General features: G+C 44.1%; 1 protein-coding gene across 1 annotated transcript in view; it reads right to left on the minus strand.

The window, feature by feature from the left end:
* Positions 1-17,619, minus strand: part of LOC144943561 (beta-1,4-galactosyltransferase 2-like) — a 60,025-nt gene that overhangs the window by 14,098 nt on the left and 28,308 nt on the right. The window contains exon 4 of the mRNA XM_078871156.1: positions 12,757-12,879. Within this exon, the coding sequence (XP_078727282.1) occupies positions 12,757-12,879 (123 nt within the window). The remainder of the gene's footprint in view (positions 1-12,756; positions 12,880-17,619) is intronic.

Below are 17,619 nucleotides of genomic sequence, written 5' to 3' on the forward strand. Positions count from 1 at the left end.
AGATTACGAAATGTACAGTGGACACCTACGGGCTATCTGGCCATGGATTGTGATGATGACGAATTAATTCTATGGGAATCTGTGTGAGTGTCTCTGTGTATGTAGCGGGGAGCGGTAGTGTCGTGGTTAACGCGCTCTGCTACGAACCTGGTGACCCAGGTTCGACTCATGCTCACGGTCAACACCAGTGGCGATTATCTGAAGCGGTCCAGGGCCTCTCCTAGGTTGACAGCCTCAAATAAGTACCTGATGCGATATGTAAACATCGCTAGTAGGGAGACAAATACGGCCGAGCGTGGTGTTGGCCACCCATCCCTTGGTGTGCCTTGCTGGCCGTCATAGGTGTTATACGGGGATCTTTGTCTTTGGGGGGGGGGGGGGCGGGGGTCTGTACAATGGTGCTAGAAAGATGTGCCACTAATTGAGCATATTGGCACGACAAGACAGAGGAAAGGGGAATCAAATTATGAAATGTGCTGTGGACACCTACGGGCTATCTGCCCAAAGATCGTGATGATGATAGGAGCTTTGCTCCTCGTAGTCACAGTCAGCAGCATCAGCCTCCAAAATAAAGTGATGATTGGCTGAGTCAACACTCCCCACCCTTGATCTGTGATAGTGAACTCTCGAACCCTCGGCTATTGCGAGGCACTCGCTCTACCGCTCTGAGTCAGTCAAGGCGAGGTAAGGAACTCACTCGGCAATATCAATATTAAATACATGGGCAGATCTCGCTTAGCGCTCCTCAAGATGCGTATTCCCTCAGTGAAGCGAGCTCTAATTGAATCAACGCTCAAAGGGGTCATTGTATCTATCTTCTATCTCTCTATATAAAAGTCAAAAATTGTGGGTTTGTGTGTGGTTTGTGTGTGGTCGCGCGCTTGGCTCTCCAACGGTGGGGTATAAGATAAAAAAAATATATAGCCAGGTACCACGCCGTAAGCCCCACGGTCAACAAGCGCGATTCCTTTTTTACATCCGTCAACTTTAAATTAGTTTAATTAGCGATTTTGTGAGATTTTTTGTGCGTTTCACTATTATTTATTTATTTCTGAAGCGTTTGTAATATCGTTGAAGACTCTTGGACGCCGGGGTTGAGGCACACGTATTTATTCCGCAACAGTTGTCACAACCGCGGACATACAACACTGGAGGGTGTATCGGCCCCCTTATCCGGCTAGCTGGGAATACACTGTTAGCTATCTCTGACCTACCTCCTAGTCCTCCACTAACGGGCTAGGGGAGGCTGTCTGGCCCGACACTGGTAAGTCGGGCTACGGTACCCGGAGTCCCAGAGCACTAGCTCTGGTTCTCGGGACCACGCCGCTGGCTCGGTCCTGCGCGGCCCTGACAAGGGCGGCGACCCAGGGGAGTCCAGGGCTCTAGCTAGACGATCTTCGGTCTTCACTGGTTTAGCCTAACATTGTTCCCCGAGCTCTCCGGCTCATCCCCTTTTATACCAAAACCCCCCGCTGAAGGGTGGGGCCCCCGGGGGATCACAACTCCGGGCCAGCCCCCCAGGCTGCCCGGTGCGGACGTCGTTGAGAGTACCTCCCCGTGCACTCACGAAGCCCCGCCCACTGTGTTTGTTTCCCGTGTGATCCTATGTATACAGCCCCTCCGTAACACCCCTACACGTGCACGACCATACCAACTCACGCGCCTTTGGTGGGGGTAACGGCCCATGCCAAGTCGCACGCCTTCGGTGGGAGTGAGGGAGACATTTTCTTTCGTGTTAAAAATGCTATAAAAATGCAGTGTTAAAAATGCTATACAAATACAGCGTTAAAAATGCTAAAAATACACCAAACGCTAACGTAAATTCTTCACTGTGTCATGCCCCCCCCCACCCCGATGCACGCAGTTACTAATATATATAGTCGCTAGATGCTCGCACTATAGGCAGTAGGCCTTTTATTTATTTATCACGTGCGCACGACCATACCAAGTCACGCGCCTTTGTGGGGGGGCATTTTCTTTCGCGTTAAAAATGCTATAAAAATACACTAAACGCTCAGGTAAATTCTTCACTGTGTGATGTCTCCCCCACCCCGATGCGTGCAGTTATTACTACTATTCAGTCGCTAGATGTAGCAGGTATCACCACAGTCGGTATTCACTGCTGTAATCATAGCAGGTACCACCACAGCCAGTATGCACTGCTCTAATCATAGCAGGTACCACCAGTCAGTACGCATTGCTGTTAGACTTTTAAGAGTAGTTTTGAATTATTTTGAAGACCCGGGCAAAGCCGGATACTTCCCGCTAGTTATTTTATACAACACAGATATGCGTTCCGGACAGTATAGTGCTATGCCACTACATGTATTAAGTCATGGCTATATGATTACTTAATAGTAGCCAAATGTGTTGTAGAGCCCTGACATGAACATTGCAGGACCTGACAATATTTTGCACGTGGTGATCAAACGACATATTCTCGTCGAGTAAGGTGCCGATGCTCTTTAGTGGAGTAGAAAACTGAATCCTGAAGTCTGCAACTGCCACACCTAATCTTCCCACACTTATTTTCACCTGAGCCAAGAGGGACAACCAACAGTACTTTCTATTTTCTTGGATTAAGCAGCATTTACTTTCGTGCAAACCATACAAACACCACTTGCGTGCAATCTTCGAGATATTGCTGAGGCTCTCCATATCTAACTTTGACTTCACTGTGGTGTATAATTTTGTATAATCAGCATATCTATGGAACTGGATGTCATGTGATGAGATGCCAAAGAAACGTAAAAAATAGGAAGGGCCTGAGGGCGGTTCCCTGTTTTATGACAACTAGGCATGGCATAGGAGATGACTGTTCATCACCCAGCTTGACGAACTGTGATTGACCATGCAGGTAGAACTCAATCCATCCCAGTGCCGTACACAATACACGAACCTTTAACTTAGCCCCAGGATGAGTATCTCATGGTCACTGGTGTCGAAGGTGGCTGAGAGATCGAGGCCAACCAATGCTGCGGTAGACTGGTCATTCATGACTTTGTAGAATTCATAATCGATCTTTAGTAGAGCTGTCTTAGTGCTGTGGAACTTCCGGTACGCCGAATGCAACCTGTTGAATCTGCCCATTGCAAGAATGTGGAGAAGTAACTGCTGCAGCTAAATGCACTCTATTTCTTTTTGAAAGTTTGCAGATTTGAGATTGGGTGATGATTCCGGGGTGACTAAGGATCAAACAAACCTTTTTCAGGAGTGGTGTTAGCTGTGCAATTTTAAACCAGTCTGGGAAACAGCCCTCGCTGAATGAAAGATTTCCGAGGTTGACAATCAGCAGTGCAAGCACGTCCAAGCATGATGTGAGAATCGATGTATGGATGTAGTCAAGCGGCGATGTCTTATTCGGCAGCCATGCGATGAACTTCTACACCTCAGCCACTGACATTGGTGCCAGGTTTTGCATAGGTTCCAGGTTGATCAAGCTCATATAGCTGACTGTGTAGCCTTCAAGTTTGAAAATGCCGCCTTGAACGTCGCACGTACTGTGCACAAATCGGGGTGACTGGTTGATGGGTGGTTGGAGTGCACTTCACGACACGGCACAGAGCACGGAGGTTCTGTAAGTAAGTAATACTGTCTTGAAACTAGTTTTCTTCCAAAGATGCTCTAGCCTCCTCCGGGTCTGCTTCGGTGTGATCGCTTCCGATGAAAGTTACCATGCACTTTCCCCATTTTATGTGTGCTTGTTCAGATGGGCACGAGTTCACTAAAAACAGCAGTTATGTACATTTATAATTGAGCTGCAAATTAATCGACCGTCGATGGAGGATTAGACACACTGATAATGACTTGGATGTTCTGACCGAAAGTATGGTGGGATCAAAACGTTTGTAGTCTCTGTATGATATCGTTGTCATCAACTGTGATCTAAAATACCCACACCTCCAATAACATTGGTCACAATTACGACATTGGTGGATGTGAAGATGTAATCCATTATATTAGGCCACTGTACGCGAGCTGTATCGTTCAGTTTCGTTTCGACAAACGGGCCCCTACTTTTTCTTTTGTCAATATGTTCAACGTTAATAAAAGGTATCCAAGCAAAACGTTCTCCACGCATTATCCTGCAGTTAATGAGAAAAGTGTCATTTATTGGCGCACTATATTGACTGCGTATTGAGACATATAAAACTGTTGAGCTAGATTTTCAACCAATCAGCATCGAAAATGTTAGTAGGTCAGAGCCAAAATCAAGCCAATATCACTACGCACATGTAAACATGGAGGAGGACGTAAGCAGTGCAGCTTCATCTGATAGCGGCGATCAAGCTCGATTAACACCCGTAAAGTGTATTTTTCATGTCGGAAACGATGGTGGGAAAGGTCCGCAGCCCTGTACTGAAGTCAGATGGAAAAAAAATCAAGCAATGTGCGAAGGAATGGCTCAAAACGTCGGACACTACGGAGCTAGCTATTGCTAATAAACATGTTGCCCTCCTGGACAAACCGGTCTCTGATGTCCCAACAAACTACGGGTTTCACCCGGCCTGCTATCGGCGTTTTATAGACAAAAAACGCTTGACTTGTGCACTAAAGCGTCAAGATAAGACTGAACGGTTGAAAAGACTTGTAACCCCGGTTGAAAGCTCTGAAACAGTTTCGCCAAAGAGGCTGCGTTCCAAGTACAGCTTGATGAAGGTTACCCCTACCACAACAACCACTTCTTCAAAGCCATCAACAAGCCAGCACGTTCTGCCTAAAATGTGCATAATTTGCAAAATGTTTGATCGGTTTATTACAATCAACAGAAAGCGCCAGCTTGACAAGTTGGTGCAGTCTGAGACAGAAAATGCAGGTATGTTTACTCACTTGAATTGAATGTTATGCAAGCTAATATATTGCCAACTGGGTTTATAATTTATTCTTCATATCTTTAATATAGGACTTCTTCGTGAGGCAGCTCAAATGAAATCAGATGAGAGCATTCTGACACATTCGTGGGAAAGACTGCATTGCAATCGAGGTCCGATACCACAAATCCTGCTATCGAGATTGCACAAGATTTCTCAGCAAAACTGAAAAAACAGATAGGTAGGTACAAAAAAATGTTCGTTCACAAATCTGTGGGGTCACTCCAATTACATTTACATATTGCGTGTGAATGCAATGTAATTCCAAAATCAAATTATTTCTCTATAGAAGGTAGGGCTTTAAATACACATGTCCTATCTAATGCTCTTGGTGCCCTTCACAATTTTCTATACATACAAAAGGACCAAGACTATTTAAAATTAAATTTTAGTGACATCTGATATTCAAATTTAATTAATTACTTGTTTATTTGGTCGTGACAATGCATGTTAATTAATCTCTTACCCCCTGCCTGAACCGAGTGCATTTTTTCCATTTTGGCTTTACCCAAATCTAAAATCTTCTCAACTGGAGAGCAACAGTGTAATGCCTCAAAAACATAGAAACCAAGGCACTCTCAGCCTCATTTGAAAGCTATGACCTACTAAAGTGATTGTAACTTTGTTGTCACATTGTTGCCGCGTTTTTGTCACATTATTGTTGCGTTTTCGTCACGTTTTTGCGTCACTTTTTTGTGGCTTTTTGTCATGTTTTTGTCGTTTTTTTGTTGCCTTTTCATTGCTTATTTTCATTGCTTTTTTGTCATGTTTTCGCCTTGTTTTTGTCACTTTTTTGCTGCGTTTTCATCCTGTTTTTCGTCGTTATTTTGATGCTTTTTTAAGCTTTTATGTTTTGGGTTGCCAAACTGGAGAAAATGTACTCGGTTCAGGTGGGGGTTAAGAGGTTAACATACATCAGACTCATGCATGTAAACACGCCACACGGATTGTATTCATGGAATAATTTACATCTGTTTACCCGCACTCACACTCTAAAACACACAAACTCATTCATCCTGACATAATGTACATGTTTTCATTTGCCTATCAGCGAATAGTTGCTTTGCAGATGACTCATTATGACTTTCTGTTTTCCTATTTCAGAGCACGTTACTCAAATGTCCTGCAGTATCAGAGAGGCTACAAAGCATTCTGCAAAACAGTGATTGAGGATCGCTTAATCGAGAAGCAAAGAAATTCTCCGGATGACGAGGCTTGTGCAGTTGTTTTGTAAGGCTATAAAAGAAGAAGAAGGATATGACGTTAGATCATACAGGTAATAATTATACAATTGTGAAGTTTGTGTTCCCACATAAATGTTGGCTATAAAAACCCAAGTTAGAACAGTGATTTGTTTTCTGTGAAATTATGAATTGTTGTATTGTTATCTTCTATGACAAATATCTCTTATACCTCGTATCTCCTGCTCCTGGTTAAATGTGAAATTGAAACATATTTTATTCACCCACAATTAAGTCACTAAAAAGGTATCTCTATTTTACAGGTCCGATCTGCTGAAGCCTTTCCTACAGCGAGATTATCCACAACTACTCTTCCATAAACCTGTGAGACGGAATCTCAGCGAGATGGTGTTTTGTGAAGGACTGTCAGCTACAGACTTTATGGAGCCAATGTCGACCTCAAGTACTGAGACTGAAAAAGATAGTGACAGTGCAGAAGATATCGGTGAACTCTCTCGTGACACTGCATCTTACACAACACATGAGGTCTACAGTTCAGACAGAAAGCATACTTTGTTCTCTGCTGGCATCATAGTGCAACAAGCTATGCGAGGTACTTCTGGTATGACAATGCCATGGCCACCACTGTCAACAGATCTGAATATTGATGCAGCAGATACCATGGTACAAGTGGAGCTGTACAATCTGATTGGCTGGTGTACTGGATCATCAGATGAACCTATGTTTGATTAGAAAGTACAGTTGCCTGAGGATACCAACAGGAGATTACTGTCCATCTGCCAAGACATAGCATACCTGGCATCAAGTGGTAAAAAGCCTACACCTAAATCCCTTGCATTAGGACTGACCGTTAGGCACTTAACCGGCTCTTCCCAATTGTTAGATATTCTGAGCAGACTTGGACACTGCATATCAACATCAAGTACCATTGGTTTTGAGACAGCCTTAGCCGAATATCAGCTGGCTACCGGAACAGATATACCAAAGTGTATGTCAAAGCAGCATCCAACCGTTTTGGTCTGGGATAACATTGACTTTGGGGAGGAGACCCTGTCTGGACGAGGTACTACCCACCACACCAATGGTATAATGGTTCAGAGTAAAATGAAAAGCGAAGACCATAGGAGAACTGTGTTCATCAGAAAAGGTGTAAGGACACTGCAACCACAAAAGAGTGTTCTGGACCTATACATTCATACCAAGAGACAGGGCCCTCAAGAGCTAAATGTTCCTCTGCTGGAGTATAATACTGTCCCATCTATGGAGCTGGCACAAAAACTGATACAATCTATGTGCTGCTAAAATATAGCTGACATGCAGTATCAGACACTTCTCTTCCAGGATGGACTGGGTTTAATTGTTCTACTCAGACTAGCTCACTGCCAAAATCTGCTCTCTACTATCTACCAGTTATAGAGGCTTCCCCTACAGAAATGACCACTGTAAACACCATACTCACTAGAAGTGTGGAAATTGCTGATCGACTAGATTTGGAGAGTATTGTTACTGTGTATGACCAGGCTATATACGCTAAAGCGAAACAAATGAGGTGGAAAGACCAAAATCTGATGCAGCGTATCATCCCAAGACTAGGTGAGTTCCACACAGCCATGTCCTTTATGGCAGTGATAGGCAAACGTTTCAAAGAAGCAGGACTACAGGATATGCTGATTGAATCAAATGTGGTAGCTGTTGGTTCAATAAATGGAGTCATTAGTGGACATCACTACAACCGTAGCATTCGTGCACACAAACTCCTATTTGAGGCAATGCATATCTTGCGGTTGAGGTAATTTCTTCAGTCCCTTCCTGAGCAACAGCACACTCGTTACATATCAGCCATGGAAGATCTAGTACGAGAGTACAAGTCTGAGGCAGGATTTTGATCTAACTCAGTGTCTGACATATTATCAGATATGCTGTCCTGCTATGATAGATATGTACATGAGATGAACTCTGTTAATCCCACCTTTGGACTTTGGAGCTCATACATTGAAATGGTTCAACTGTTACTGTTACTGTGTTTCATTAGAGCAACCAGAGACTCTGACTGGAGCCTTCACTTAGCAACAGTGAGACGTATGCTGGCATTGTATTTTGCATATGACCGCCAAAATTATGCAAGGTACCTATCAGCATATTGGGTCGAGATGATCAATCTTCCAAAGACTCATCCACACTGCTATGAAGAAGTTACTGCAAAATGAAACTGGACAGTACAGCGTAAGGATGCTAACAGGTTCTCATCCATAGCTTGTGACCAAGCAATAGAATAAACCTGCAACCGTGATTCAAAGACCAAAGGCGGCATAACTGGGATAACATTGAACAGAGGTGCCGTCCAGCGATGGATACTGTCTCATCCTGAACGTTCTGCAATCACAAGGCAGTGTGAAATGATGGCTGGAATGCAACATGAAGAGAGGGGTCATAAAGAGTTGGATGCAACAATAATTGCAAAAGACAATGCTGCTGTTATATCTTTGGTTTCAGCGGTTGAGTCTATGATCAATCCCTTCCTGCCTCGTGAAGATCTTGTATGTGTAGTGGTGATAAGCGCTGGGGTGAGGATCGTGTGGCAGCGCGTATTCATTGGCTGTGTGTTGGTGACGCGCGCTGACGGTGAAGGATCATAGGTCAGCGCGGGGTCATGGGTTGTGAGGCGGTGATTGGCTGGGTATCGGTGACGCGCGCTGACAGCGAAGGGATCGTGTGGAAGCGCGTGGGGATTGGTCAACTAAGGGGGTGCTCACGTCGCGGTCCGCATACGCTCCGTCTCCCGGGAGGGGAGGCTATATAAGGCGGTGCACGCAGGCGCACGGGGAGTTGGTAACCAGTGAAGACAGAAGACGGAGGAGGAAGAGATAGGGCCCTGAGACACCTAGTCCCGCCGTCCTTGTCAGGACCAGGGCCCTGTGTGGCTCAGAGGCGGGATCTTGGGACCCAGGGCCGGACGTCCGTGTGAGGGCCGGGCCGCGGGACCCAGAGGTCGAGACCCACGCCCAAGCTGGGGTGGGTCTGTAGCGCCACGGACGCTACGGGGCTGGAGTGCCCGTGAGCGTGTACCGTGAGCTGTAGTAACCACGCGTGTCAAGTGAGCGTGTACCGTGAGCTGTAGTAACCACGCATGTCAAGTGAGCGTGTAGCGTGAGCTGTAGTAACCACCAGTGTCAGGTGGAGTGTGTAGTGTGAGAAATAGTGACCACACGTGTTATTGTGGAAGACAAGTGAAAATAAAGTGTGCTACCCGTCAAGTGGTTTCCCGTCGTCATTCAGATACTTCATATGTATTAGCTCTGGTGTTGTTGCTACAAAGACTGTCAGAGATGACATACAAAGTGCTTGTGATAAAGGTGAAACAGCTCTGAAAATTTTCATCCAAGATCGAGTCCAGTCATCAAAAACAGACTTCTTCTCTCCAATAAAGTCCTTGAAGCTCACTACGTTTGGGGATCAAATGAAGAAATAATCCAAGACAAAAATGGAAATCAAGTCATTCTAAAAAATGACAGGAGACTCTTTGCACGACTGTTAGTGATAAGTCAATCCCGGTCTGTAAACTTGAAAGAGATTCTGACATATTCACTTGGCAATATCTCATCCCCGCTAGCAAGCACTGATGGTTCATTAGCCAAAACAAATAAGGCTGCTCTTCTAGCTTGTTTAGAATCAAAGAACAAGGACTGTCATGTGAACAAGACTGTTGGTGATAATGGTGCCCTACTGATAGATGGCATGGCATTGATCAGGAGTCTCAATAATATACCAGACACATTCGGTGAGCTTGCTGATGATCTTCTTCAACTTATGATTAAGATGGGTAGAAAGTGCAGTTGTCCAAGGGTCGATTTTGTCATTGATCGCTACCCGGCAGTGAGCATCAAAAATGATGAACGATCAAGACGTGCTGTTGCTGGACAACAATTATTGCAAATATACAGCATCAAGCAGAAGACTCCAAGTCAGTGGACCAAGTTTCTAGCCAGTGGTGAAAATAAAGAAGCATTGACAGACTTTCTCTTTGAGACATGGAGAACTGTGCCTTTACCAACAGCTGGAAAAGACATAGCTATCTTTGTGGCACACATATGTCATCAACTCACTCTTAAAGATGGCATTATGTCTGTCAAAGAGGTAGAATCTTTGACTTGTGACCATGAAGAAGCTGACACGAGGCTCCTACTTCATGCAAAACATGCCTGCAGTGAACTTTATAATAAGATAATCATCCAGAGTCCTGACACTGATGTTGCTATCATTTCACTTTCAATAATGGCTAAGCTTCCCTCAGCAAAGATGTACTTTCTGACAGGAACAAAAGACAGGCAAAGAATGTTAGATCTCCAGGCTATTGGTTCTGCTTTGGGTCCTTCACTAACAGAGGTACTGATAGGACTACACACATTCACTGGCTGTGACTCAACTAGTTCCTTTTATGGGAAAGGAAAAGAGAAACCACTAAATATAGTGTCTGGAAATGCAGAGTACATCAGTGCATTTGTTGCTCTTGGGAGGCAATTTGAAATGGACAGCACCACATTTGTGACCATAGAACGTTTTGTGTGTGAGCTGTATGGAGAAAAGGAATCAGATGTTAATTTGGCCAGAAACAATAGGTTCTGTGTCCAGGCCTCTTCCGAACAGGCATTACCTCCAACAAAAGATGCACTTACAGAGCACTTCAAGCGTGCTAACTACCAAGCTGCAATCCACAGGAGAGCATTGGGTCATTTTATAAATGCTCCCAGTCCAGACGGCTTTGGATGGATTGTCAAGGATGGTGATCTCATCATATCATGGATGACTAAAGATCCAGCTCCTCAACAGATTTTGGGGTCACTCCACTGTGGGTGTAAGTCTGGTACTTGTACAGGTGGAAGGTGCTCATGCCACAAGGCTGACCTTGCCTGCACTGACCTATGTAAATATGTTCATTGTGACAATGTGAGATTAACTGAGGATATTGTTTCATGTGAATCTGATAGTGAGGACAGTGATCTTGATATTTAGTGATGTGTATATGATAATAAAATTAATATAGGACATATATATTTGATATAAATCAATCAAAATTTAATCTTGTTTACAATAATCATTCCTGTGAATATGTACATGTACTGCAGTTACTGCTCGTGTATGCGAATTGACAATTCACCATTAAATGTGTTATTTTGAAAAGTGTTTTTTTATATATTATATTTTGGCTTAATTCTATTTGTTATTCAGATTTTACCTCAAATATTACCTTTGAATTGGAACAACATAATGAGAAGTAATTGGGATGTTAATGCTACAGTAGAAGTTTTCTTGATAATCTTATCATGTTTACTGTGCATAGATAGCAACTTCAGGTATATCACACATTTCAAACTGGTTTATTTTGTAATTCAAGTGGTAATTCTGCATTTTTGGGTTTATATGATAAACAGGTTTGAAAAAGCAAAATCATTTTTCTCAAAAACTGCAAGGTTGTGTGCGGAGAACTTTTTCCTAAGGAATCTCTATATATTTTTGATGTTAAATATAAAAAAGTAGGTAGTGCCCCACTTGGTGGAACGAAACCCTATTTCTAGGCCTCTTTTAGGTTACCGATAGCAGCCCATATAAACCCGAGCCACATGTTGCGTTACTTACATCATGGGTTAAACTATCTGTCGATAATATAATCTAAGCGAGATCACTGTTGATTTTACCACAAGAATGGGTCGGTCTGGGACAGTTCAGGTAACCTACAGTCTAGCAGACTGGAAAGCTCGGAAAATAATTCCTACGGAGGCAAAGACAGAGGTCGATAGATGACAGTGGTCATAAGCGACCATATTCTGTTTGTTATTTTCATAAGCAGCAGCTCAAATGACGTGATTGTTGATTAATCTCTCAGGATTTTCACGCAGATTTCTTCACAGTGAATTAGTGCTATCCCTCCAACATGCGAGCTACCAGTGACAGGCTTCCTGCAATTGTGCTGATGTACAATAGCGTATCCATTCGGTGCAGCCTCATGGTCATATACCCAGGTTTCAGGAACGACCAATATGTACTGTCCACAATCGTTAATCAAATCGTGGATCAGCGCCGTACCGTTGAATATAGAGCATGCATTGGCCAATCCAAATTTGAGGAGCCCTGTTCCAGGGCTTGTATCGATATCTGACATCAGCAGCAGTATGGCTATGAAGTTGCTCTTCCATGATTGCGTGGATGTAGGGCGGAAGAAGAACCGACTAGATCTGCAGCACAACCATGTGCGAAGCATTGCAACAAGTGACAAACACATTCGGTTAGGGGTCAGCATTTCCATAACAGATCGTAGCACATTGGGTGCAGAACTCGAGTAGTTTGAATTGGAAAGTGGGCCAGCACTTCCTTTAGCACGTTGGAAGCCGGGCTGAGTCTGTTGGCGAGTCCCGCTGAAGTATAGGCGAAGTTTGGATGAGATAGAATTGGTTTGTCGATATAATCCAAGATAAATTCCCGGTATGGCCCCCATTCTCCCCGGAAGATGAGGCATTACTTGACCAGACCGCTCGGCTCGCTCAGCGGGAATCCCACAAGAGCAGGGCCCAGCTGCAAGCAGCCAGAAAGCAGAATTCATCACAAGGTGTTGTTGCTGTTATTGCTGCTGTTATTCCTGCGGGGGGGGGGGTGCAGGGGGGGTGGGGCGCAGAGGGGTAGTCTCTCACCGTCTAAAGAAGTCATCATCCTCCCCTCCCCAGCCCCAGTAGAGATTCGAGAAGCCGTTGATTGTCTTGAACTGGGCCCTGGACAGGGCAGAGACCCCTCCGAAGGACTGCAGGTACGGCAGCCTGGGAATGCACAAATGAACACCAAGGACATAGATCCCCATAAAAAGTACCATAAATATTAAAACATCTGTTTTGTTTTCCTGATGGTGGCTGGCTTGTCTAGAAAAGAGCGCAATAAGTAACCCCAATTGCATACACGGGCACGTGCGTACTGTTCCAAAATTGATATTAAGAATAATTCTTCCAATATTTTTTTGTATAATTGATCGGGGCGAGCATGGGGCATGAAAGGGTAAGGCACAACGCTCCCCACACAGCAGCTGCCCTTCACACCCGACCGCGAAGGAAGGAGCCAGGCCTTGAGGAAACAACTTATCACCCCAATAAAGTAGAACAAACACACACACATACCCAAAACAGCGGGGGACACAACTCTCCCCGGACGAGAGATGACGAAACAGACAACGTTTTGTTTTGGTTAACTGATTTTTTGTTTCTTCTAACAACAAGTAAAAGTGTAAAACTTAGCGACAAGAATAAGTGAACATCATAGACCCACACACTCCGATTAAAAACCAGGCTACAATCTACATTAGTGGGTTATTATTTTTCATTTATTATTTTAATACTAATGTTATTCACCTTTTTTATTATTCTTCCTCTATCTACACAACCTTACCAAAGCACCAAAAGATGAATTCTGGCAGTCAGGGATGTTTTAAGCCAAAACGTAGTCACATCTCCAACCTCTGGATATCAAAAATAATAATAATCATAATAACTCGAAAATAAACAGCACAAATCCCTGGATACAGACGGGGGAACAAATGTTAATACAATCCTAGGAATATACGTGGTAATAACAATGATAAATCACAAATCTTGGATAAACATTAACTAAATAATAATTATGAAGTATTAGACCAAGGGTTATCGAAAAAAAAAAGGCGAAATAGGTCAATCACGCGCAACCAAGATGAAATGTATACCATAGAGAAAGCCTCCCAGCCGCCATTGTCTTCCAGAAACATGTGGTAGCAATAAAATCACAACGGGAAAAGGGGGTAGAGCAGGAGCATAGCACTCACAAGGAGAAACTCCCTCAAAGAGAGTTTATTGCAATAATGATTCGGGGTGTAGCAATTTGGAACATCTGTTTTCCACGGATAAAAAGATAGTTTGAAGAGGGGGGCAGGAACCAGGCCAGGGTGAGACTTAACACATTGCTTAATAAATCAGAACACACACACACACGGACACACGTACAGCTGTTCCCACAGGCTGAGAGCGAAATCAAAGGGATTCCGGTCCTTTCTGAGAAGGCGAGCGGAGGGGAGAGAATTTTGCAGATAAAAACAGAGACACGACCCATACATTGCTGCTACTGCGAGAGACAGAAGACTACACAATACAGAAGTGTTCTGCAAGCGACAAGCTCCGGGGTGGGCTCTGCAATCAACCAAGGATGGCGAGACTTGCTGAGTAGTGACGGGTCACCGGGTACGAGTTCAGCGCTGATAGAAGAAGTATCACTCAAAGTAATTCTACACTGAGTGCCAGCTCCCACCCAGAAGCTGCACGATCATGGAGAGCAACGACAAGCAATCAACCTCGAGAAAGGGCAGAAAGCGCCAAGCATCGTCCAAGCCAGCATCGCAGATAACCAGTTGCACGCGCAATCGTGCACCACCAGAGAGTACGGAGTAAGAGAGAGAGCACGCAGCAGCGCCACGAGCGCCACCGAGCAAGGGTGTCAGCTGCCAGCAGACAAACGACAAGCGTTGTGCAGACTCAGCTCATCCAGCAGGGCAAAGAGCCTGACCAGCCGCCCGTGAGGAAGAGGAGAGCGCCGGTGAGAGAGCCGTGGGTTAAACCCACACACACACCGACCAGCACCAGCTGGGAACCAAGACAAGAGTGAGGAACGGCAACCAGCGCCCACACTCACACACTACCACGCATCGCCTGGCGTCTGCCTGACGCAAAGAATTGATCAAGGAGACCAAACCACACACACATAAACATACCCGGACTAATAGTAAGGATCAAGGAGACAAATCACCACACACACATGAAACACATTCCCGGACTGATAATAAGAAGACTAATGATAAGAGTGCGTCAACTATTAGCTGATAACGAAGAACATTTCTGCCCATTGAGTTACGTGGATACAGTGCATAATCTTACCGATTAATTCATTGGCGTATACTTTTGCCTTCGGAATATGTTTCTTTTTTGCTATTCGTATGAATATCGTCGCATGCATGTTTAAGGACGTTTTCCTATCGCCGTATATGCTCACGTTACTCTGAGGAATTAATCGATTGTTCTGCTACCCAGTTTAACAACGTAATCATTGAGGGTTAAATGTACGTGTAATAATCTTTCTTGAGACGGCTTCGGGATCAGTCCTTTTATTTCCACTCCACAATACACTTTGCTCACTCACTCTCCGTTGCTGGCAGACAACGGAGAGAGGACAGACTTCGCACTAAGTCCCCACCGCGCACGTGGCACCCAGAGCCCCGTCCGCGCGTGACCCTGCTCTTGTCAGTTTCAGTCTGCTCTCGATCGTTCTCCCTCACTCTCTCTTAATACCTTCGTCACGTGGTCCCCCCAGCCAATCGTTCATGGACAGCTTCGATCATTCTCAATGGTTCCCTGTCAATCCCGGGACCACGCCCCTCATCCGGCTCCCCATTAGCTGGGGCCCCGAATGGCTAGGCCAATCACTCCTGATGCCATGTCGTGATCACGCCTGGGCCATGGTCCCTATCTTAACCCTTATTGGCTACAAGCAGGACCGGCAAGCCAATCCCCACGTGAACCCTCTATGGCTGTTATTACATACGGATCAATGAGGAGAATATCTCCAGGAGTACTGTGTTGACAATTTCAAGCATAAGAGTTCGCATATTAGAGTGTTATGTTTGTGTTTAGAAATTGCTTAACACAAAAGTGTCTGAGTGGTGTCTTCCTAAGTTCATGCGTAATAATCTTAATTATAAGAACTGTATCCTGCAGTGAGGTTTGAAATTGGAGACCTGACATAAACACACTGAAACATAATCAGTAAATTTTAAAGTGAGAATCATTGTATTATCCCAATTGATAATACAACCCTAGACAACGAAGCCGAGCTTAATTTAGTATTCTTGCATCACACTTGTATAACTTCATACAATGCATTGCATCATCCCGATTGATAATGCGACCCTAGACAACGAAGCTAACCCTAATTATCATAACTGCATACATTAGCATAATCGCATACATTCGCATACCTTAATACACTTACACCTCCATAATTAGCATAAGTACGTGCATAATTATATAACTTAGCATAATTTAGGAAAATTACGTAATTTGCCATTTCCATTAAATTTTTATTATAAATTTTAGTTTTTCAAGATCCGGCATATACAATATAATGGGTGGCTTGCCCGGGATCTCTCACAGACAGTTTAATTAAGGAATGAATCCCTGTTGTGTTAACCAGAGTATTGTGAACTAACATTGCCTTGTAAACGGGCGTAAAACAAACAAAAAAACGCACTCTGAGGTGAAATACCAGAGTAGCAGAGTATAACGAAGACAATTGGATTAAGAGGATTTTCTCGAGTCGAATTGACTGCATCCTGTGATATAATTGTTTTCATATGCACTCTGAAGTGAAATACCAGAGTAGCTTACACTATACATGAGATGCTCGGATTAAGAGGAATTTTTGAGTAGATTGCGGAATATTGGGAACTCGTATTCAAACACACAGGCCGGTCTGCTAAAGAGCAGAACAATCAGAGAGACACATGGGAGGAGAGCCGTATCGATGACATTAAGACACATCGAGGGAAACTACTTAAAGACTTGATTAAATGTGACAAAAGTTAACAGGATGTAAAAACTGCAGAAATAGCAAGACTGGATTAATATCTTCTCACACAGGCAGACAGACAGAGACTGTGGAATGAGGAAAAATTCGAAAAGGAAACGGACGAGAAACTGTTTCTGATAGACGAGGTAATATGTCTTCACACCCTCGTAAATAAAAAAGGAATCGGTGCTAGCGACACCAGCAAAACTCACAGACACTCATTCACAGAACAAATATGAAGGTAGCAGTACACCACAGTCACGTGACTGTAATCCAGGAACAGACCACACAAAAAGTATGGTTATCAATCAAAGTAGCTTTGACAAAGAAACCCCCTCACAACTCGAGAGAAGGGATGGAGAAATACAGACGGAACAGAAAAGCCGAGCTCAAAAGGCACTCACCACATAAGCACAGGCTAAGAGGACAACGCACACCAACCCATAAACAAGGATCACAAGACCAACATAGGAAACCTAAGGAACACAAGCCACGGGACAGGCAGGAATTACCAAGCAAAGTTGACCCACGTTACAGGCGCAAAATACACTACAGAAGTTATGTTAAGCAGCGCCACAGTTGGAGTAATAGCTGACACTGACTCCTCTGACGACGACCAACTTTCCGAATACTCATTCAGTAGTAGGACTCTGAAATTGATGGACAAAGCTCTTGTCAGAATTCCCTATTTTGATCCACACAATAGAAACAGAAACATATATATATTCATATCGCAACAGTAGAAGTGGAGGCAATGATCAGAGGTCTGAGGAAAAGGGACGAGAAAGCGAGTCCGCTGAAAAGAAGTTTACATGAACATTCTATACCATTGGCAAAGCCACTACCATACAAGGTTCGGAATGATTTCAAACAACTGAGCCTGGCAGTGATTCGGAAGTTTGGAAAATATTCAACACTGTCTG

The sequence above is a fragment of the Lampetra fluviatilis genome, chromosome 31, assembly GCF_964198595.1.
Source record: "Lampetra fluviatilis chromosome 31, kcLamFluv1.1, whole genome shotgun sequence".
In the NCBI taxonomy this organism is placed as follows: Eukaryota; Metazoa; Chordata; class Hyperoartia; order Petromyzontiformes; family Petromyzontidae; genus Lampetra; species Lampetra fluviatilis.